Source organism: Coenobita brevimanus, chromosome 102 (genome assembly GCF_032717465.1).
Source record: "Coenobita brevimanus isolate Jiangsu-jjx chromosome 102, ASM3271746v2, whole genome shotgun sequence".
NCBI lineage: Eukaryota > Metazoa > Arthropoda > Malacostraca > Decapoda > Coenobitidae > Coenobita > Coenobita brevimanus.
The window spans coordinates 14,076,684-14,100,372 of NC_137055.1; the positions used below are offsets into that span (position 1 = coordinate 14,076,684).

At 40.2% G+C, this 23,689-nt stretch overlaps 1 protein-coding gene across 1 annotated transcript in view; it reads right to left on the reverse strand.

Moving 5' to 3' along the window:
• The window catches only part of LOC145415390 (acyl-coenzyme A thioesterase 13-like), a 31,085-nt gene extending 9,818 nt beyond the window's left edge, over positions 1 to 21,267 (reverse strand). The window contains exons 1-2 of the mRNA XM_080284673.1: positions 21,241 to 21,267; positions 20,171 to 20,355 (exon numbers count right to left, since the gene is read on the reverse strand). Of these exons, the coding sequence (XP_080140799.1) occupies positions 20,171 to 20,355; positions 21,241 to 21,267 (212 nt within the window). The remainder of the gene's footprint in view (positions 1 to 20,170; positions 20,356 to 21,240) is intronic.
• Between the last annotated feature and the right edge of the window lie 2,422 nt (positions 21,268 to 23,689).

Here is a 23,689-nt window from a genome sequence, read left to right on the forward strand (position 1 = left end):
TTCAGGAGAACCTAGACTTTTGGTCGCGAGTCATGTCCACGGATGAGAAGTGTTGCTCCTCCACCTCGCATGGTAGGGTTCACTGCTGGAGGAGAAACAACACCAGGTATATGATATTACCATTTTTATTGCTGATAAAATTCCGTACTCCTATTGCCCCCCTCAAGGCTCTGTCTTCGTTGCAGTCATCTGTTTTCTATCACTCTGTTACAGTGATTAACTGATATTCAGACTTTTACGTATGGAATAGGTCAATACTGAAGCTGTCTTCCGCAGTCTGCATACCCCTCCATCCTTGATTTCCAGTCTTTTAAAGGCAATATGAACAGGCATCTAAAATAATCAGGATCCCTCATTTTTGGTCTTATTCTGTTCATATTGTCCTGGAAAAAGATATGATTCCTTCTACTCTTTGCCTCTGTTTTCTTTGTATAAAGACATTAGTGCCGAGAAAAAAATGTGATCAGTGCTAAATAATATAAGGTTAGGGGGACATGTCATCACCTAGTATTCTGTCTCATGGCTGCAGTAATTAAAAAAAAAAAAGTAAATATATATTTAACATGCAGATACAAGAGGGTCAACATTTGTGATGAGGCACGATCGGGTCACGTTACCTGTAACATCTGGGGATACCTGACTCTACATGGCATGGGTGACTTGTACAGCAACGAGGGGCGTTATACTGCTGACCAGTATGTCCATATCCTGGAGGAACGTTTCCTGCCATCTTTACGCGCAAAGGGTTTTCCGTTCCCAGATGGACCTATTATTTTCATGCATGACCGGTGCCCCATCCACACAGCACGTGTAGTACAGCAGTGGTTTCAGAGATAAGACACACTTCAGCTCTTAGACTGGCTCGCCAAAGGGGCTGATCTAAATGTAATAGAACACGTTTGGGCTGAAATGGTTAATACCTGGCAGCCAGGAGACGAGACGACAAGAAATGAACTCCTCAACCACGTAAACGACCAGTGGGAACTTTGCCGGCGCAACGTGACTTCATCCGTGGCCTTGTAAGCTCCATGCCTGACAGGTTGCAAAGCAGTGATTGAGAAAGAGGGAAGCTGGACCCGATATTGATGTGAAAAGTTAGGCAACAGTTATCATTATATTAAGGATATGTATATATAGATAGATAGATATAATAGATATACAATAGAAAGTTCGATATAATAGAGATACAATAGAAAGATCGATATAACAGAGATCCAATAGATAGATATAATAGATAGCTAGATAGATATAAGAGATAGAAATAATATAGATAGAGATAGAGAGATAGATATTAGAAAAATAGATATAGTACAGATAGATATAATAGACATAGATGTAGATAGATAGGTATAACATACATAGATAGATATAATAAAGATATAGATATGATAGACTGCAGATAGTTAGATACGGTATACATAGATAGCTATGGATATAGTATAGATAGATATAGATATAATATAGATAGACAGATATACAGTAGATACAAGATATATATATATATATATATATATATATATATATATATATATATATATATATATATATATATATATATATTTACATCTTATCTCATCAGCCGTTTGAGTGTCCACTGCAGGACCGGCCTATCCCTACGAAAGTGGGGACGATACAGCCAATGTATCTCTAAAATGTGGCTTAGGCTGTCTAATAGAGATTGTATGTGGGGTGAGAAGTGCTTGTAAGTGTAATTGTTGTGTTGGAGTGGCTTTGGATGTGTGTGTAGTCTGTAAACCAAGTGTAATCGGCCCTCGCAAGCCGTCTGGGTGCAAGCATACTTGAGTATGTGACATTGGTTCAACCACAGCACCCCTTGTGTCCGCCAATGCAGTACGTGGCCAGAAGAACGCTACCAAAGTTTATTACCCTGGCGGGGCGCGAACCCTAGTTCTTCAGTGTACGAAAACGCACACTTTACCACTGAGGCTCATATATATATATATATATATATATATATATATATATATATATATATATATATATATATATAGACTAAAAAAACAGAAATAAAAATGAAATTGTCTATTTTTGTTTGAAACATCTATAATTATCCTTATATATTTTCCACCGCCTATGCGAGGCAAGATCACTCACACGTAATAAATATAATGTGTTCCTTGGCCTTCCCACACAAACAGGACGGATGAAGTAAACTATTTCAGTGTCTTTGCCTCCATATGCGACTTGTTAATGCGTCGGTGGCGGTGGTCGGTGGTCGCGGCGGCGGCGGTGGTGGTGGATTGTGGGTGTTGGCGGGTGACGGTGGTGGTGGTGGGTGGTGGTAGGTGGCGGAGACGGCCGTGATGGTGGCTGTTGGTATTATTGTTCTTGTGTGTGTGTGTGTGTGTGTGTGTGTGTGTGTGTGTGTGTGTGTGTGTGCGTGCGTGCGTGTGTGTGTGTGTGTGTGTGTGTGTGTGCGTGTGTGTGTTTCAGTGGGAGAATAGTCAGCTCACAAATCACTTACTGATTCAAATCAGAGTTCTTTCTTTCCCTCTATTTGTGTATTGTAACTTGTTATTTGTATACATATTTTTATCACAACCGCAAAGTGTCCACGTATTTCCTTCCTTAATAGGTAATAATACTTTCCAATATCTATATAAATATCCGTTTCATCTCATATTTCGCATTCGTCGTGTGACTGAACCTGTTCCGGTACTTGCTGCTCTGTCTCTGGTGGCGAGAGGTTCAGGGTATTAACATGTCGTCCAGAAAGAGCAGACCGAGGCTTGAGCCTTCCACTTTGGGTGTAGTACGAACTTCTGAACGGAGCTGTACACTTGCAAACCAGTATGTTGATCAAATGCTAAAACTTAGTATTACTGAGCCATCAGTTCCCCGTGGAATGCCCCATTATTTTTCGTGCCCAAAGAAACAAAGAAATGCATGCGGTAGTATATTACCACAGACTAAATAATCACACAATCCGAGACCGGTTTCCCAGGCCATTGCTAAGTGACGTCCTGCAAAATATTGTACCAGATTTGCTTAATGGCTTTTATCAAATAACATTAGATGAGGAGTCACGTAAATACACTGCCTTCTCCACAAATGCAGGCCATTTCCAATACAAATGCATGCCAGTGGAAATGAGGACAGCACCAGGCACGTTTCAGCACCTAATGAATTATGTACTGTCCAGAATCCTAGGAAAAGGAATATCCGTATATCTTGACAATATAATTATTGCACTAAAAATGAAAAAGAACGTCTCCAGAAATTAGACCAACTCCTACAAAAGCTTGGTGATGCTGGTTTAAAAATTAAGCTGTCTAAATAAAAATTTTGCTTTAAGGAAATAAACTTCTTAGGCCACAAATTAAACACAGAGGGAATTCATACATCTGAGGACAAAATACAGGCAGTAAGGGATTTCCCTGAGCCCAAAAATATAAAGGAAGTCAGACAGTCTTTAGGTCTGGCAGGATATTATAGATCTTTTATCCAACAATTCTCTCATATAGCTTTTCCTCTATTCCAACTACTAAAAAAAAGATGATATATTCCAATGGGGTGAAGAACAAAAACTCACATTTAATGAATTAAAAGAAAATCATACAGGTGCACCATGCTTGGCTTATCCTGATTTCACAAAACCATTTATAATTTGCACAGATGCATCTGTTGAAGGATTAGGGGCTGTATTGATGCAAGAAGTGAAGAAAAAATCAACCAATTGCATTCGCCAGCAGACAAATAAAAGGTGCAGAGAAAAATTATTGCACTACAGACTTAGAGGCAATTGCAGTGGTCTTTGCATTACAGAAGTTTCGAGATTTGGTATATGGTTACGAAATTTACTTATTCACCGACCATAAACCACTCGTGGGTATGTTCCAAGAAAAACTCCTCGGGGAGGAGAGCAAGATGGAAATGTACAGTTGAAAACTACAATACACATATTCACTACTTACAAGGCAAAATGAATTTAGTAGCTGATGCATTATCTAGGAACCTGACAACAATTCATGTCTCAAAGGAAACATCCCAAACCACGATGAAATCTCGAAAGCACAGAGACTTGATATGATACCTCAAGTATTAAGAACAATACACCGTAGTCCACATGCAGGACATCCTGGAAAAGATAGAACATTTAAACATACCCAGTTGTTATACTACTGGCCATCGTTACGAAAAGTTATAAACAATCATACAGACACATGCGAGTCATGTGCGGTGCGAAACACAAAGGCTACACGATAACACTTGCACCTATAGGTAAGTACCCTGTACCACACAAACCGTTAGACGGTGTAGCGGTTGACTTACTCAAGTTTCCATTATCATACGACAATAACCAATACCTATTTATAGCAACAAATCATTTCTCACAATATGTAATTTTAGCCACAGTTAAGAATAAGACACCAGAAACAGTAGCAAAAGCAATAATAGATAATATCATATGTCGCTTCACGATCCCAAAGGTGCTAATAAGCGATAATGGAGGTGAATTTAATTCTGAAATCTTGCAAGAAATTTGTAAACAATACAATATCAAAAAGGTTAATGTTTTAGCCTATCACCCAGCATCCAATGGGTTAGTAGAGAGTCAAAACAAAAAAGTATTGGATGTACTACGACACATTCTCAATAAAAATTATGCAAGCTGGTATGACTGGCTTCCCAGAGTTGAAGCAGCAATGGATCAATGGATCTATGAATAAGTCTACAGGAGACACACCACATTTCATTATCTATGGGACAGATAAAAAATTCTCGAAGTTGAAAATCTGCCCATATACAACTACGCTGCTTATCCTAAATTCCGTTTGCGTGAATTCCAGGATATATACAAGAGGGTGAAAAAACAATTATAGATGTTCAAGGAAGAAATGACGGAGGCATTCAATATAATGGAAAAAGAATCACCTGTCAGCTTAGGAGACATTGTCTATGGTATCATTCGCATCAGAGACAATAAAATAATTATCCCCAAAATTTGAGGGCCCGTACAGAGTAATTCAAAAGACAGCAAACAAAGTAGTAATTAGGTCACTGTCAAGTGGCGAAGAAAAACAAATTCATGTTGATCATTAAAAACGGATCCCAAGGGAATTAGCCAGCAATTATACAACCTCGGACACCACCAAAAAAAACAAACAATACTCATGAAACCAATCAAAACGACAACAATAATTATAAAAATAAATTAAGGTCGCATAACAAACACACAGGTGCAACTGTTGCTAAAAATGCTACAATACAGCATTTACACGATCTAGATATCGATTTAAACTCTTTCCATAAGTGAAACAACAAGCAAGTTATTGTTCTTCATTAGCCAGCTGTAATGCACATCTTCACTACCATCGACCACAGCATGACTGGATTAGCTAATTGATAGATTTTTTTTTTTTTCGTAGGTAACAATGAAGAGACATACCATGGATTCTCCTCTTCATAGCAAGAGGATATGCTCACTTAGACCCTCAGTATACAGTACGGCAAGGATGCCTCACAGCTCCAACGGCCTCAACATCAATCATGAAAGATGTCATGAGTACTGAAATCAGCTTGGACTTCTTATACGAATTACCTACTTATTTGGAAAATATTGCCAAACCAAACCACTGAGGACCCTGGACTTTATGATACTCGTAGAAGGCTATGTTTCAGAATCTCATAACACAAGGGAAGTGACTGAAATCATAAAGTTAGCGAAATGGAAGATAGAACAGGCTAAATCAATCATGCTCATCATGATCCAAGATCTCCCATCTGTTGGAACGGAGGCATTAACGGACACAAACAACATCACACGTACTCGCAAAAGGCGCGGTTTGTTTGACCTGGGTGGTGCAATTCTAGGGAACATCTTTGGATTGGCTACAGAGAAAGACCTTGAAGAAATAAACAACAAATTTAATAAATTAGCTCAGGCACTAACATATCACAACAAGTTCATTGCCTGCCAAAACTAAGCAATGAAGACAATCGTGAAAAATCTTAAAAAGGCAGAAAGTATAACTCACCAGTGTGTGAACAAAATAAATGCCATGGAAGGAAACATGACACTTTTCCAACACTTCTCAGTAATCTCGGAACATGTTGACACAATAATACTCCAGTCAGATAACACTTGAGTTCGTTACAGGGCACTTATGCAAGATATTGCAAATGCTGGTAATGGCACGATCACTATTGACCTACTTCCAGTTCACGATCTACGTCAGATAATTAGTCAAGGCATACATAAACATAGTCTGAAGCCTTTGTTCCGGGGTAGGAATTTCATGTTTTATTATCCATATGTAGATGCAACCTTAACACCAACATCAGTAATAGTTCATGTACCATTCATAACCGATGATCTGTTCAGTCTATCAAATATACCCATTTCCTTCTAAGAATAATGACACTTTGGTCATCATCAACATCAACACAGACACTGAACTCATCATGGTCTCCTAGAGACAGGACACTGTCAGTTTTGCTAATGAATCAACGATTGAACGAAAGTGCCGTACATCCTTACGTGCCGTTCACCTTTGTCCTATGTACATTTTCACGTTTGAGCGTACTGGAACAGTCCCTTTTGAAATGGCTATCATAAGAAATCATGACATTCATTACCATTGCAACTTCACATTTGCTCCAGATAAACCTATACACCATCGACGCATTGGATATTCACGTTTTTTTTTTTTTACTTCACTCACAACACATCAGTTTACATAATTTGTCCAGATAACCACCATCTCATACTTCAGCATCAGGAATATACATAGCACCAGACTATTTGTAATGCAGGAAAGTTTTGATACCTCTAATGCCACCTTGTAATGATGAGAATTTTAGAGATTTTGAGAAATGGGGTAACGTCATCTTTTTTGATTATGGGAAATGGGGTGGCGTGATCTTCTTTGACAGATTTAGGGATTATGGGAAACAGGGTAGCGTGATCTTACTTGAGGGTGTGTGAGCAGAATAGATATTAGTACCCCTTGCTGGCCACTCAATCTCGTTTGTACCACTCCTTAGACTAGCAAGATTGAAACTCGAAATAATTTAACCTAAGATTTACTAAGTATTAAGAACGAAAGACAGATTCTCTTCAAAGTGTGAATGAACATCTATCTACATACCTAGGCAGCTTCCCCCAAAGAAAAGGAGGTAGCCGAGACAGGATGACACACTCCCAATTTGCCCATCAGCACAAAATACATTCATTCGCATCTTATCCCCAAAGAGCTTCTGAGAAGGGACAAATCCTCACCCACCACACTGGACGAGGGTCAACTCCACAGTGCAATCAGTGACATCCGCAGCAGGGCCCGACAGCAGAGCTGGTTTACCCCTGCCACATCATAACAGACCCATCCCCTTACCCGCACCTGACCTGATCAGCTGATCAGACCAAATGCGGGAGACTATCCTCTCAGGGCTGCGTCATCATTTACTCATTCGCAATTTCTCTCCATTTATTTCTGTCACTCACAGCCACTCTTCCTTGCTCGACAGACATCCCTCTCGCATCCAGCGTTCTCTTCAAACTGTCCATCCATCCTATTCATGGTCTTCCTCTCAGCCTTACACCTCTCACATCAGATCTACTTATCTTTTTCACCAATCGCTCATTACCAATTCTCTCACTATGCCCAAACCATCGCAACACCCTCTGCTCAACTCGATCAGCCATCTCCCGAACAACTCCAGTTCTCCTTCGCACTTCATCATTTCTCACTCGATCCATAAGCGTCACTCCACACATACTCCTCAGACACCTCATCTCAATTACATTCAAACTTTTCCTCTCTGCTACACCTACAGTATATTCCATGCTTCAGCCCCATATAACGCAGTCGGTATCACAACACCCTCATACACCCTTCTCTTAACATCCATTCTAAGCAAACAACATCTAAACACTTTTTTCATTCCTCCCAGCACCTCTCCTACTTCATTCATTCTAAACTTCACTTCTGCATCTATTTTTCCATCCACAGCAACATGTGACCCTAAATACTCTACCTCCTCAAGCAACTCACTGTTCAAAACTATATTCATCATCCTACCATCTACCGACCTCGCACACTTCATCACTTTACTCTTATTCTCATTTATTTCTGTTTACTCCTTTCACGCACCCTTCCAGACTCCTCTACGAACTGTCTCAATCTCTCCTCTGAATCAGCCACCAATGCAGTATCATCTGCAAACAGCAGCTGCTTCAGATTCCACTCTCTACCGTCAACATTCACCAGACTCAGACCTCGACCTAAAACTCTTCCATTCACCTCCATTACAACACCACCCATATAAATATTAAGCAACCAAGACGACATCACACATCCTTGCCGCAGCCCAACTCTCACGGGAAACCAATCACTCACAGTAATTCCCACTCTTACACACACTCTACTATATACATAAAAACTGTTCACACCTTTTAGTAACCTACCATAAAGTTCATAGAATCTTAAAACAGTCCACAAAGCCTTCCTATCAGTTCTATCATATGCTTTCTTTAAATCCATGAACGCCCAAAATACATTCTTGCCTTTTGCTAAATACTTTTCACACACTTGTCTCACAGCAAACACCTGATCCATGCATCCCCTCCCTCTCCTAAAGCCACACTGCTCATCACTAATCACTCCCTCTCTACCCTCTCTAACTCTGTTTACACTCTACGATACACCTTACCTACAACACTCAACAGACTTATACCCCTAAAGCTAGTACATTCATACTTATCCCCTAAAACTAGTACATTCATACTTATCATCTTTGCCTTTATACAATTGACCACAGAAGCACTTGCTCAGTCAACTGGCACCATACCTTTCACAAAGCACACATTCAACAATCTTACTAACCAGTCAACAGTAGTCGCTCCACCACCCTTCAGGCATTCTGCAGCACACCCATCCATACCTGCAGCTTTCCCTGTTTTCATCTTCTTTACTGCCTCCTGCACTTTCTCCTTCGTGATCAAAGAATCATTCAACTCTCACAACACATTTATTCCTTGCACCCTTCCATCTGCCACAATCTCAGCCTCCCTTTCCTCCTCTACATTTAACAATCTTTCAAAATACTCTGCCCATCTCTTCCTTACTGCATCCATCTCAATTAACATCCTTCCATCTTCTGCTTTTCCTCGCTCTTCCTTCCAAGACTCTCCCTTTTGAACCCTTTTCACCTCCTTCCAAAACATTTTCTTATTCTGTTGCAAACTCTCAGTCAACCACCTACCCCACCTCTCATCTGCTACCACTTCAGCATCACGCACAGCCGTTCTCACCCTATTCCTCATACCTCTCATATCACACCTCATCCTTCCTCTGCAGCCACAGTTCATATGCACGTCTCTTTTCAGCCACAGCCATACTTACTTCCTCGCACCATCATTCACTTCTTTTTCTTACACCACCACCCACTCATCTCACATCACACACCTCTTCCGCATGCCCCACTACAGCACTCTTAAACAACTGCCATTCCTCCTCCACACTGCCATTTTCCAGATCTTTCACTGCGTTCCACTCATCTTTCAATTTCTCCTGATACTCTATCATTTTCTCTCTTTTATCCAACTTACTTTCAAAACCTCCCTGCCACACCTAACTCTCCTAGCTCTCACCCATCTCTTACCTACTCTTAGCTTTCCCTCCACCAGGTAGTGGTCAGACGTACCTCCTGTCCTCCACCCTCCCCTCTGAGAACTCTCACATCCAACAATCTTCCTATTACATTCCTGGACACAACCACATAGTCCATCAATGCTCTATCAACAACCCTTCCACCCTTCTGTCTCACCCATGTATACCTACAAATATCTTTCTTCTCAAACAGGGTATTTCCAATCACCATCTATCGCTCAATGCACATCCCTATCATTCGTTCCCCATTTCCATTTCTTCCAGGCACACCATGCATACCAACTACACCAACTTCTGTATTTACCACTCTAGCATTCAGATCTCCCATCATTTCCACATTCACTTTCGCTCCAAAACTCTGCAGACACTCATCAATATCATTCCAGGAAGACTCCCTCTCTTCATCCCCTTCACTACCAGGCCCATATGCACTCACAAACACCCACAACTCATATTAAAATTTTGCATTCATGAACATAAGCAGATGAAATATAATCACGGTCTGTAACTCCAGAATTATGAGTCTTTACAACCTAAATTAATATTTAAAGAATACTGATACACCTGGATATATTAATCCCGTGGTCTCAGTTGGACTCTTCGGGAAGGAACGTAAAGTTTGCCACCAAAGAATAATCTCTTAAGACTAAATAGATACAACTAAAGAATCATATACAACTGAATACAATATTCAAATGGACAGTAATCAAATGGACCAGCCAATAAGCACTTTGATTGCATGAACTAAGAAAAAGGAAGGGGGCTGTGATTTAGTGTGAGATACTAGGCAGTGGCTTGAACGCACGATCTGTGAACGATGGAGAGAGGAACGGTGGTCTCATTATTCAGTACAAGTAAGATCAGAGGAAATATCACCAGTGTAACTGACGAACGCATAACTTCCATTACAAGAGGAAGAGAGGGGTGGGTGGAGGATGAGAGTTCGGCACTAACCTGTGAACGATGGGGAGAGGAGCGGCGGTCTCATTGTTTGACGTTGTTTTGTTTACAGATTTCCTGCACCTATAGTGCAGGCCGGGCCATACATTAGCCCGGTCAGTGGGGTATGGGCTGATTAGAAATTAGTAAGCGGGGAGACAGGGCCTGGGGATTGCCCAGCACACACACTCCGTCTCCTGGCTGGTTTTGTGGTGTGTGTGTGTTGTTTGACGCTGCTCCCTAACTTTTTATACTCATCATTACAGTATTCATGAATCGGCTAGAACTTTAACTGATTACCTTGTAACATTATTGACTCTTCTAAGTTCTCCAAAGAATATGAAAGGTACGTTTGCACTCAACATACGTAGAAAAGTGACTTACGATGTTTAAAATTTTTGTTATAGGCATAAAGGAACTTTAATCATGATGAAGCCAAATCAATTAGGAATCCGAACAGTTTTATTACCATACAAGGTTCATGTGCCTACGTGACCGTAAACACGACTCCAGTAACATGAAGTTCGCCCTGCACTAATGATTATCATCAACAACCTTATTTCAGACAACTCTCAATCCACCACTGCATAGTTAAAAAAGGGGAGCACTATTAACACTGACATATAAATCTCTAGATCAGAATATGAAGAAAGATATTCACGATTATTAATCCCTACTAAAATTTCCGCGGTTATACGTCTTTGTTAATAACGGCTGGTTCATATGCAATAAAAGTTAATCACATTCACACCATTACTCGCCTTTGTACTATCAATATCAGAATCATGCTCACATTATGAATATCAACTAAGACTATACTTAAATATAGGGCTTAACAGCTAAATGAACTGTACAGATTATATTTATAACATTACCTAAGCTTAAGATTACACTTACAATACTAACTTATGCTATACTTAAAATTATGGCACTACATACTGTGCTGAACTTACACCATCCATGTCCACTTTATCTACCAGCAATCACTATGCCATCTTCAGTCAAACACACAAATATTGCCACCCACTGCCCAAGATGGATTTAAACATGAGCACAAATATTAAGTTGACTTCACCTAAGTTTCAAACTATGCAACTAATCAATGAAACAATGAAGCCATTGGGAAGAACTGAGTATGAGTATGTTCAACCCATATTATGTGTATAGCCCAGCACCTACTGTCTTTATCATCTTCTCTATTGTATTCCAATAGTGCTGTTGGCAATGCACAGAATGTGAGCAAGAATATTATTGCAAACTTAAAGTCAGTATTAACTGGAGGAAGACTAACATTCAAGTGAGAACCCCTAAATGAAGGGTATATACTATGTAAATAATGTAAATTATATATATATATATATATATATATATATATATATATATATATATATATATATATATATATATATATATATATATACAGTATATGGAGCCTCTGTGGTACGGTGGTAGAATGTGCGTTTCGCACGCTGGTGAACGCGGGTTTGCCTCCCGCCAGAGTTGTAAAAACTTTGGGAAGCGTTCACCAAGCCACTTGCTATTTTGGCGGACACAAGGGGTGCTGTGGTTGAGCTAGTGTCTCATACTAGTATGCTTGCACCCAATCGGCTTAAGGTGGGCCGATTACACTTGGTTCACAGACTACACACACATCCAAAGCCACTACAACACTACAATCACTCACAATCACTTCTCACCCTACATACAGTCTCTGCCAGACAGCCTAAGCCACTGGGTAGAGATACTTTGGCTGTATCGTCCCTGCCTCGGTAAGGATAGGCCGGTCCTGCAGTGGACCTCAACCGATGATGATGATGATATATATATATATATATATATATATATATATATATATATATATATATATATATATATATATATATATATATATATATGCAAAAAATTATGGGACGACACATGAATTAATATTACATGATATACAAGTATCCACTACTTATAACAACATCATTATATCTCATATAGATGAATTACAAATATATTAAAAACTCTTACTTTAATCTTGGCATTGTACTGCCTTTGGATATATGTGTGTGTCTGTTAAACATACACATTAACAATATGTTATACAGTATTCTATAATCAATTTTACCATAGTATATTTGCTCCATTATGTATACAATATGTTTACAATGTATTATTAGGTCAGTACAATATTGATAGGTGGTGACGACCATCATCCACTCACTTGATGTAGTGCTGCCTACTTCTTGCGTAGCCTTTATTGTTCTTTTTCTGTGCCTGCCCTCCTCTCTTCCTATTTCTCCCATCTTTCCTGTCACTTCTTAATGCTTTTTTTTTCCTTTACAGGTGGCTTTACATTGAGTGACAAGCCAAATGGTTTCCTGTAAGCCAAGAAACCATTTACAACGCTGGGTGGTAACCATATAACCAAACCCTACGTGCTCCCTACATGTCAGCAAGTGGGTTGGTGGAGGGTTAGTGCCCCTCCCCGTAAAACAAATATCTCAAAGTCAAATGGCCACCCCTTACGGGATTATGGCGTCTGGCAATAGATAGATAGATAGACAATATTATCATGAATATTAGGTCTATAGAATATTATACTCAATATTATGCATTAATAGATTAAAGTTTGTCACTGATACATGCTGTCGTAGATTCGCCATTTGGCGTGACCGAGCGATGTTAGGAATCTACATTATCATAATACAGTGCATAATAGATAGGTAGTTTAAAGTGTGAATGTAATGAAAGGCAAGCTATCTGTGGGAAAGGATATGACGTAACACCTCTCTGGGATGTCTCACATGGCACAACGGGCCCACAAGCAGGGCCTTGTGACCACACACACACACACACACACACACACACACACACACACACACACACACACACACACACACACACACCGCTGGCTCAGTGGTAGTGTTCTCGCTTGCCATCTGGTAAATGGGAGTTCGTGCCTTGCTCAGGTTGCGAAAAGTTTCACTGACGAAGTGGGTAGTTACTGTCCCCCTTGGGCAAGGGGACGGGTGTGTGCGTGTGTGAAGGTCACAGCCTTGCCCTTAGATCAGACTATATGAGCTCTCAGCTCCCTTCCGGGAGGGTAAAAGCTGACGATCACGACCATCAAGTGGTCCTGACTGACCCGGAGAAATACACACACATAGGCTTCTAGAACAATCCCCACGTGTACAGTACAAGTGACACAAGCTCTCCTATACAAGAAAGGAGGAATTAGACAGGTAGAAGGAAGCGAGCGACAGGGGCGAGAGGTTGTCAGGAGAGAGAGCGAGAAAAGCAGTCTAGAGAGAAGTTAGCTAGCATATAAACGCCCTTGTGTAATAAAAACAGTGTTCAACTTGAGCTTTCCCTTTGAGGACAATAAAACTACAGTCAAGACCCAATTTTTGACTTTATACAGGGATTTTATTCGCCCCTGTTTAGAGTACAACTCTCATGTGTGGGGAGGCTCCCCACATACAGCTCTTCTAAATTGGGTGGAGTCAAAGGCTATTCGTCTCATCAACTCTCCTCCTCTTACTGGCTCCCTTCGCTGTGCTGTTGCCTCTTTGTCTCTTTTCTATCGCTGATCTACCAGAAGACCCGCCGACATGTAAAAATACCCCCGCTAATACCAGTACACCAGTCCTGTATGAGACAGCCCTAGCATGTATTCAATATGGACGGTGGGTGTTAGCGCCGAAGTGGTGACATGTAGAGGTGTGCGGTACGTAGGAGGGCTACTGGGCCTTGAAAGCCGGCTGTGAAGCCTATGCCCAGAGTCGGACATATTAAAAAAAAATAAAAAAAACTTCAATGGTCACTGCTTCTCTGAACTGTCTGCTTGCATCCCTCCACCTCTACAGCGGGCGCGTAGCACCCGTCTAGCAACAAACTCTCATCCTTTTGCTGTCCAACTCTCTAAAGCAAGAGTTAACCGTTACTCTCAGTCCTTCATTTATGCAACAGGTCAACTCTGGAACTGTCTCCCTCTGTCTGTATTTCCTACTTCCTATGATCTCCCGTCCTTCAAAAGCAGTGTGTCCAGGCATCTCGAAATGAACGGATCTTGAATTTGGCTCTCTTTTGTATTGTGTTTTCTCTTTCTTGGAAGGAACATTAATGCGGGCTCAGCCTTTGGTTCCTTCTTCCTCGCATTAAAAAAAAAAAATCCATCTTTAACTTCTGTCATCGACTACAAGTGAACTGAAGTTGTTTCCTCACATATCCACTCACTATTACGTACAGCTCGACTATGACTACTATATAATCAATTACAAGACCAATAGCAAGGCCATATGACATGGTCAGCCAAAATAGTTTTTATCTGATTTTGACCAAATTCTACTGTATGGAATGGCTCAGAGTAAAACAACTATGAAGGGATCCGATTTTGAGAAAAACTGGTTAGCGGTCAAAGACATAGAGCATGGTAAAAATTACTGTTCAACTCTATAATTCGGTTTTCATTTGCTTTGAACTAATCATGGCAGCTTGATGCATGGATCTACTGGTAGCCAAAGACGAAGAAATTCGTTTTTGAGGTTAATTGGCCAAAGTTTAAGGTCACATGGCAATAACTGTTCAAACATATTTGATCCGATTTCAGCCAAGCGTAATAGTGGCAAACATAAAGGAACCTGGTTCATCGAACACCCGGTCATTGGTCAACGTCACATACATGATTCTTAGATCATATATACTGTACTGCGCGGATATTGCATTCTCTGAATGCTCCTTGTGGTATTGTGTAAGAGAAAAATATAAACAATTTTTTGGGTAAATAAGCAATTTACGAAATCAGTCCAGTGTCGTATCCCAAGGGACAGCCAGGGTGGTATTAGTCACTCCTGAAATAATTTTGAAAATCCTAGTTATAGTACAATGCCAGTTCAGTCCATGGGCCCTATCTAGTGTCAGTGGAGCTTCTTGAATGGGAAAGCACAACTGTGAGGAAGGACGGATTCAAAGTAATATATATATATATATATATATATATATATATATATATATATACGAACTCTGCTCTGTCATGTAGCAAATTCTTCAACTGCAGTTGGTACGAGACCGAAAGATAATCATATAGAATGGGTAAGGGGAGAAAAGGACAAAGAGGTAGTTCAGGGTGAGCTTAACGTTGCCTTTTTGACACGCTTCCATCAACCGTACTTAAATCAGTGAACCCACCACCCAAGCACAGGCACACGTTCACATGTAAACGTGCGCACACACGTGCACAAATATACCTGACTCCTTTCATAGACCCCACTGTGTGAAAACTTACGGAAATTCTTACTATGTACGGATATTAATTTCTTTACGCAGTAAAATCCTACCATTTCTTGTTAATAGCTTATATACCTTGCCTAGGAAAGATTCTTTCGTGTTGTAGGTCTTAGAAACAGACATAATATTTACCTTTAACCCATGCATTTCTTGCTTGTTTGACCAACATTATTTTTTTCTACGTAGGAAATCTTTCCTTGTGTTCCAGGGTTAGCAGTACTACGAAGTACCACAGTGGAGTCACATTTTTTCCCTGCCAATGTTTCCTTCGAAGGTCAAAGTCCCTTAACATACTGGTTTATGTCACAACTGTGGATAACAAGTGACTGCAGCCATCAGCATCTAGAAGAAACACGGCTATTCTTTTTTCGGTATAGGTAACTATACATATATCCGTTTAAAGAAATAATGGACTCATAAAATGGTCACGCACGAATAAGGAACAGACTGCGCTTGAGGAGGTCAATCAGCAGCTTTAGTACATTATACTATACACTACCACACCTTACACTACCACACTACAGTGCTACACAATACACTACCACAGCTTACTCTACTACACTTTACATTACCACACCTTACAAAAATACACCTTACACTACCACAGCATACTCTAGCACACCTTACACTACCATACCTTTCCAAACTACACCTGACAATAGCACACATTGCACTACTGCACCTTACAAGACTACAACTATCAATAGTACACCTTAGCCTACACCACCACACTTTACACTACCACACGTTACAACACTACATCATACAATAGCACATCTTAACGTTACCACACCTTACACTACCGAATCTTATAATAGCATACCCTATAGTACCACACCTTACACTATTACCCCTCACACTACCACATCTGTCACTACCACAAATACACTACCACAACCTTCACTACCACACCTACAAAGTTACACCTTACAATGCATCACTTGACATTACCACACTTAACACTACGACACTTTACAACGCAGCACCTTACACTACCACGATGACCAGTGGCCAGAAAGGATGATGGAACAAAAGGTCAGTGGAGTGTCCCTGACAGAACCATTACTAGCAGTTAGAAGGATAATGAGAAGAATGGTGCTTCTAAATGTTCCTGGCAAGAATAGACAAAAGCTAAATAATTTACATACTAACAGTATTAGCATAGAAGAAGAGTTCTTGAGAACAACAGGAGGAAACTCATCATGAGTGTATGCTGTAACTGAGAAGAGGTCAGTAACAGCCGAAAATGTATCATTTTGAATACATTTTAATTACAGGCATAAGAAGGGGATGATTGAGCGATAGCACCAAATCGCCCAGAATGGAATTACGGTGAAAGCCTGGACAAAGACGTCTGCCTTATTAGCAGGGAAAAACAGTACCATACCAAACGGAAAGAGAAGAGAAGAGAAGGACGATGAAGTTACTAGAAAATTTTTGGCAATTTGAATGGAATGGGAAGAATACTAGATAGTTTTAATCATTTTTGATAAATGAAATGATTTTTAGGAAGCTGAAATGTAGATTTGGCACGAGTCCAAGCAGAAATACTCAATAAATGAGATTTAGGGGAAAAAAAAAATGTAGCCGGTACTCTTGTGGGCCACCTACTGGTTATGAAGAACATCAAAACCCGCAATTAGGCAAAGTCTTTTTTTTTTTTTTTTTTTTTTTCCACATTGCTAAAGAGCAAGTATTCTTGACCGAGGTAATAACCTCTGTAATGTGCACACACTCTTATGGGTCTCAGATATGGAAGTATTGGTCATTCCTGGGAAAAAAATATACTGCCAGACAGTTCCTCAGTCTGCATTGCAGACATGACACATGTGCCACTTCTTGGGAGGGCCTACAAGTCTGATTGGAATGATAGTACAGTGAAATAAGATTGTGGTGAACAGGTTACTTAGATGAAAGTGTGGCCAGAGGCGCCCAGTGGACCGTCATGACTAACAGACTAAGCCGAATAATTACGTTTGAGAAGAAAGCCAGCTATGATGGAATTCTCTCTTTGGTGGCCAGGGGATATTTTCAAAGCGCTGTGCAAGCTGCATTGTTATGATGTAGACAATTCACCATCTGGATCAGTAAATGGAGAGGAGAATTAAAGGTAACAGTGAACACTAAATACATTTAAAATTGAAATTTCTGAAAGGGGAAATATTCAAAGAATGTATTTCACTTTAGAAGCAATATAGTCAGAGGTCAATGCATAGGAAGTATTATTTGGTAATAAGTGAATAGCACAGATGTATTTAGTCAGGGAATGACAGGAGCGTCAAAGACAGGCATTACACAATTCAAGTCCCGGAACGCGAATGCAAGTTCCTGTTGCATATGCATAGTTGATAAAAAATAGAAGGACAGTGACAGTTATGTCCTACACTCTTCAATAGTTATATTTGCTGATGTCTCGTGAAGGTTGGTATGCTTGCGTGTCAAAAAAGACAAAAAATAATGCTATATGGTAGTGGTATGCTGCCTTATTTCAGCCAAACATAATTATTATGTTATTTGGTACTTGTTTTGCAGGATGATCTGGAAGTAAAATTATCTGGTTTGTCTTAATAAATAATTCTATATGCAAAATACTTATATATACACTAAGTACTGTACTCATATGCACAAGACAAGAAATGCTATTCACAAGCAATATCTGACACCCTACAAAAGCAGGTTGCCAGTGAGGGGTATGACCAATGGGCACTTTTCAGTATCTATCGTGTATAACATCATATTGTATGTTGATTATTGTTCACCAGTACTTATTTGACAGACTGTAAATCCAGCAGACATCTTCAACTCTGAAATCATTATAAATTAGAGAAAGAATGGATTGCTATTACGTATCTCAGTGAGGAAACCATGAGGTTCAGAGGAGAAGTGATGTTCAAAAGAAAGGAAATAAGGGAAAAGTCCGCCAACATTGTAGAGATGAATATAAATATTGTCAAACAAAAGCCAAGGTTGTATTATTCAGCCACCAACAGGAGAGGGGCTGAAAATGGGGTATTTATCCCTCCCCCCCAACGGTTACTCATAAGCAATCTTTTTAAAATCATGAAATAGAAAGCATGTTGTGCAACTGCATGGAGTTTGGTATAGACAAACTAAAACTGGCTCTGGGATTATTCTAGTATGATGTACGTAATACTAAAACAGAAAAAGATCATCAAGGAGAGATGCCAAGGAGCTAAGTCCTGAGGGTTAATGAAAAAAAGAGCTACAACTCTCCCTAACAGTAACATGCTATCACCCCTGGGAATAGCAGCTACAGCTGCCTTCTTTAAAAATAAATGGAAATACAAGTAATACACTGCTCTGATGCCCTGAAGTATTATCAATATTTTGTTATTAATGAACTGATGCAAGTTTGTACTTGGAGTTATATTTGAATTCGCTCATTAATAACGGCTATCTTGACGTTATTCTGAGGCCTCGAGGTAATGAGTCGCTCTAAAAATTTTTGCTCAGAATTTTACTCAGCCTTGAAATTGTTTTTCGTACGTGTTTAACGTGTCGCGTGATAATGCGACTTCAGTCTGTTCATGAAAGGATAATTAATCAACAAGTGGGCAAAGTAAACGTTCCTGAAGCAAGTAGTAAGGAAAATTTTTACTATTAGCATGAAGCATCACACATTTTATCTGATCTTAGGCTGTAGAATGAACCTCACGTCTGAACAATGTATGGTGCCGTGAAATTTGACGTGGCTTTATGTTTGTAGCATTATTTTGACCTATTTTCACCATCTACTAGTAGATATTTTTAGCATACTTTAACTTTACATCAGTCGTTAATGTAGGTTATTCTAACATTACCCTGGGATAAGTTTGTTTTGTAATTACATGTACCTCTTGTAGACCACGTTGTAGTAGACAGAAATTTGCTTCATACCCTATCATTAATATTTTGCTACAGTTCAGCATTCAGTGTGGAGAGATAGCAGTAATAGGAATAGTTAATGAAAACAGAGCATTGCACCTTAAACTATGCTTATTGTCTGCATTCGAGACGGAGAGATGGCAGATTTGGGCCACTTTAAATTAACAAGAGCATAGGCATCCTCAGCATATTTATTTTATTTTTTTAGCTTACCAAATCACTACTTATGGTAAAAATGCTTACATAAAGCCCTTTCAGTTACACGACTATTATTAAGGGAGACACATAATTTATATTTAGTCCTAGTATTCCAATAGAATACTATTCACGTCAGTCGACTTACATCCAGACCATCAGTTACACTCCTGGGAGATCATCGATTAAGTAGAAGCAGACTGAATTAAAGATCCTTCTTGGTTTTTAAAAAGGGTTAGAATACGTACGATAGCTTCAAGTCGATGGTCTGGCCTATGGTCCCGTTGCTGGTGGTCATGTAGGAAAGAATGCTAACCGTGTCCATCAGTGTACTAGCCAGGCCGCCATGCAGCGTCCCTGTGGGGTTAGTGTGCTCCAGACCCACTCGTAGCTCGGCAGTGCATTCACCCAAACTAGTCGACACTACATGCATCTGAGGAATAAAAAAAAAATATCATGTCTCCACCAGCATAACACAGCCACTTAACATTAGCTGCACCTGGAACAAAGAGCATATCACCGCCAACATACCACAGGTACTCGACAGTATTTGCACCTGGAAAAAAATCATATCAATACCAACATACCATCGCCATTCAACAGCATTTGCACCCTGAAAAATACAGTCATATCACCACCAACATACAATAGCCACTAGGCACTAGCTTCACCTGAAATAAGAAAAAAAAAAAATATGATCACCAACACACCATAACCACTCAGCATTATATATCTATCTATAACCGGACTCCTTAACCCCATAAGGGGTGGCCATATACAAATCGCCTCCATATCGCCCTGTTCCCTACCATTTCGCTGCCCTTCCCCCACCTTATACCTCCTCTCTCATATACGGTATCTCTCCACTCCACCCTCCATCTCATCCTCGGTCTCCCCCTCCCTCTCCCCCCTTCCACCTCACTCACATGCACTCTTCTTGTTAGTCTCTCACTCTACATTCTATCCAAGTGGCCAAACCACTTCACCGCATCCCAACGCTTTCTGTGACATTCACATCACAAAACTCCTTCACTTCCTCATTTGTCGTTCTGTATCATCAAGTAACTCCATAAGCTCCTTTCAGATAACTCATTTCCATTGCTCTCACTATTGACTGGTGTCCATTCAGTGAAGTCAAAGCTTCGCTTCCTTATGTTAGAGTGCATCACAGTACTGTCATGAAGAGACTCTTTACTTCCATTCTCAATTCCATATTTCTTTTCACGGCTTTCAATGAGCCACAAACCTTTTATCATTCCTGTACCCTTTCAAGCATTTCATCCTTTGAACTTCCATCCATAGTTATAACACTACTCACCTGCTTAAATGTGATCACATTTTCCATTTCCTCATTATCCAGCCTCACTGTGAATTCCTCTCGAGGACCATAACTTTACTCCTCCTAACATTCACTTTTAGATTTTGTTTCATATTCTCCCAAACTCATTCACTAAGCCTCGAAGCTCCCCTTTCTCTTTACTTAACAATACAGTATCATCTGCAAACGACAGAACATGAAGTTTCCAAACATTGCCCTCTCTCATTAGGGCTGCTCCAACATCCACTGCCCTATCTTGTATCTCCTTTATAACACCATCCATATACAAACTGAACTATCATGGAGACATGACACAAAATTGTTTCAATCCAACATTCACATAGAAAAATTAATTCAATTCCCCATCCACACGCACTGCAGGCCAAGCGCCCTCATACATACACTTCACGGCATTCAGCGGCTTCACATTTGCTCCAGATATTTTTAATACTTTGCACAATCTTTGTCACCCACTCTGTCATATGCTTTCTGCATATCCATGAAGGCAGCATTGAACGTCTCTCCCTTCTCAGGAAACTTTTCCACTAAACACCTTAGGATGAGTATCTGATTGACAGAACCTCCTCCCTTCCTGAAACCTCCTTGGGTCTTCTCCAACCAATTCCTCTGTTATTTCTCTAACTCAGTAAGTATCCTCCCACATTTAATTCGTATTACACCAAGAAGACAAATGCCCTTATAAATACCAAACACTTATTTTTCCACTTTTCCCTTGTACAGGGGAACAGTTATACCTAGTCCAATACTCCGGGACTCTACCTTCATCCCAGGCCAGTTTTAACATCTTCCATTTCCATTCTACTACTGTTTCACAACACACTCCATCAATCCTGAGGCTTTCCCCATTTCGACTTTCTCCATTCCTTCCACTATTTCCATCCTATTGATCTCTTTCTCCTTTCTCACCCCTCTGCTCACTTTTTCTCTCTTTTCCACAGACAATCTGCCATATTTATCTTTCATTCCCTTTCTACCTCTTTTAAAACTCTCTCTTACTCTTTTAACCTCTGTTCTATCTATCTATTGCCAGACAACTTAATCCCGTAAGGGGTGGCCACAAATAAATCGCCTGCACGTCATCTGGTCCCCCGCCATTCCACTGCCCTGCTTCCAGCTCACACACCCCTCTCATATTCCTCTCCACTCCATCTCTCCATCTTATCCTTGGCGTCCTCCTCCCTCTCCCCCACTCCATCTTACTAGCATACACTCGTCTCGTCAGTCTCTCTCTCTTTCTCCATCCCCTCCACATGGCCAAACCACCTCACTGTATTTCTCCTAAAGCATTTTATCACATCCACATCCACACCACAATGCTCCTTCAATTCCTTATTAGTCAGTCTGTTTCTCCACGTAACTCCACATGCTCCACTTAAATAACCCATTTCCACTGCTCTAACTCTTGACTTGTCCCTTTCCAACAAGGTCCAAGCTTTGCTCTCATACGTCAGAGAACGTATCACAAATCTGTCATGCAGCGACTTGTTTCTTATCACTGCTATCAAAGAACCAGCAACCTTTCTTCCCTGTTGTACCATTTCAAGCATTTCACCCCCAATCTTCCATCCTTACTCATCACACCACCCAAGTATTTACATGCACTCACATTTTCCATTTCCTCATTATCCAACATCACTGTACATCAAGTGACTTCATATCTCTCGAAGACCATAACTTTACTTTTCCTTACTGTACATTCACCTTTACATTCCGTTTCTTAAACACTCTCCCAAACCCATTCATCAAGACTTGAAGTTCACCTTCGTCTTCACCAAACAATACAGTATCATCTGCAAACAACAGTACAGTGAGTTTCCAAACACTGCCCTCTCTCACTCGGGCCACTCCAACATCCACTCCCCTACCTTGTATCTCCTTTATAACCTCATCCATATACAGACTGAACAACCATGGAGACATAACATATCCCTGTTTCAGTCCAACATTCCAAGAGAGAAATTCACTTAATTTACTTTCCACATGAACTGCTGCCTTAGCCCCCTCATACATACTCTTCACGGCATTCAACAACTTCCCATTTCCTCCATATATTCTTAATATTTTCTACATTCCTTGTCTATCTACCCTTTCATATGCTTTCTCCAAGTCCATGAAGGCTCCATTCAACTTCTTTTCCGTCTCTAGAAATTTTTTCACTGTATACTTAAGAATGAATATTTGATCTACACAACCTCTTCCTTTCCTAAAACCTCCCTGTTCTTCTCATACTAATTCCTTTGTTATTTCTCTAACTCTGCCAATAAGTATCGTACCTCATCCTATTACACTAAAAAGACAAGTGCCCCTATGATTACCACACAGTTCTTTTCCCCCTTTCCCTCTGTACAGGGGAATAATTATATCTGACTTCCAATCCTCCGGGACTCTACCTTCTTCCCAGGCCGATCTGCACATCTTCCATATCCAT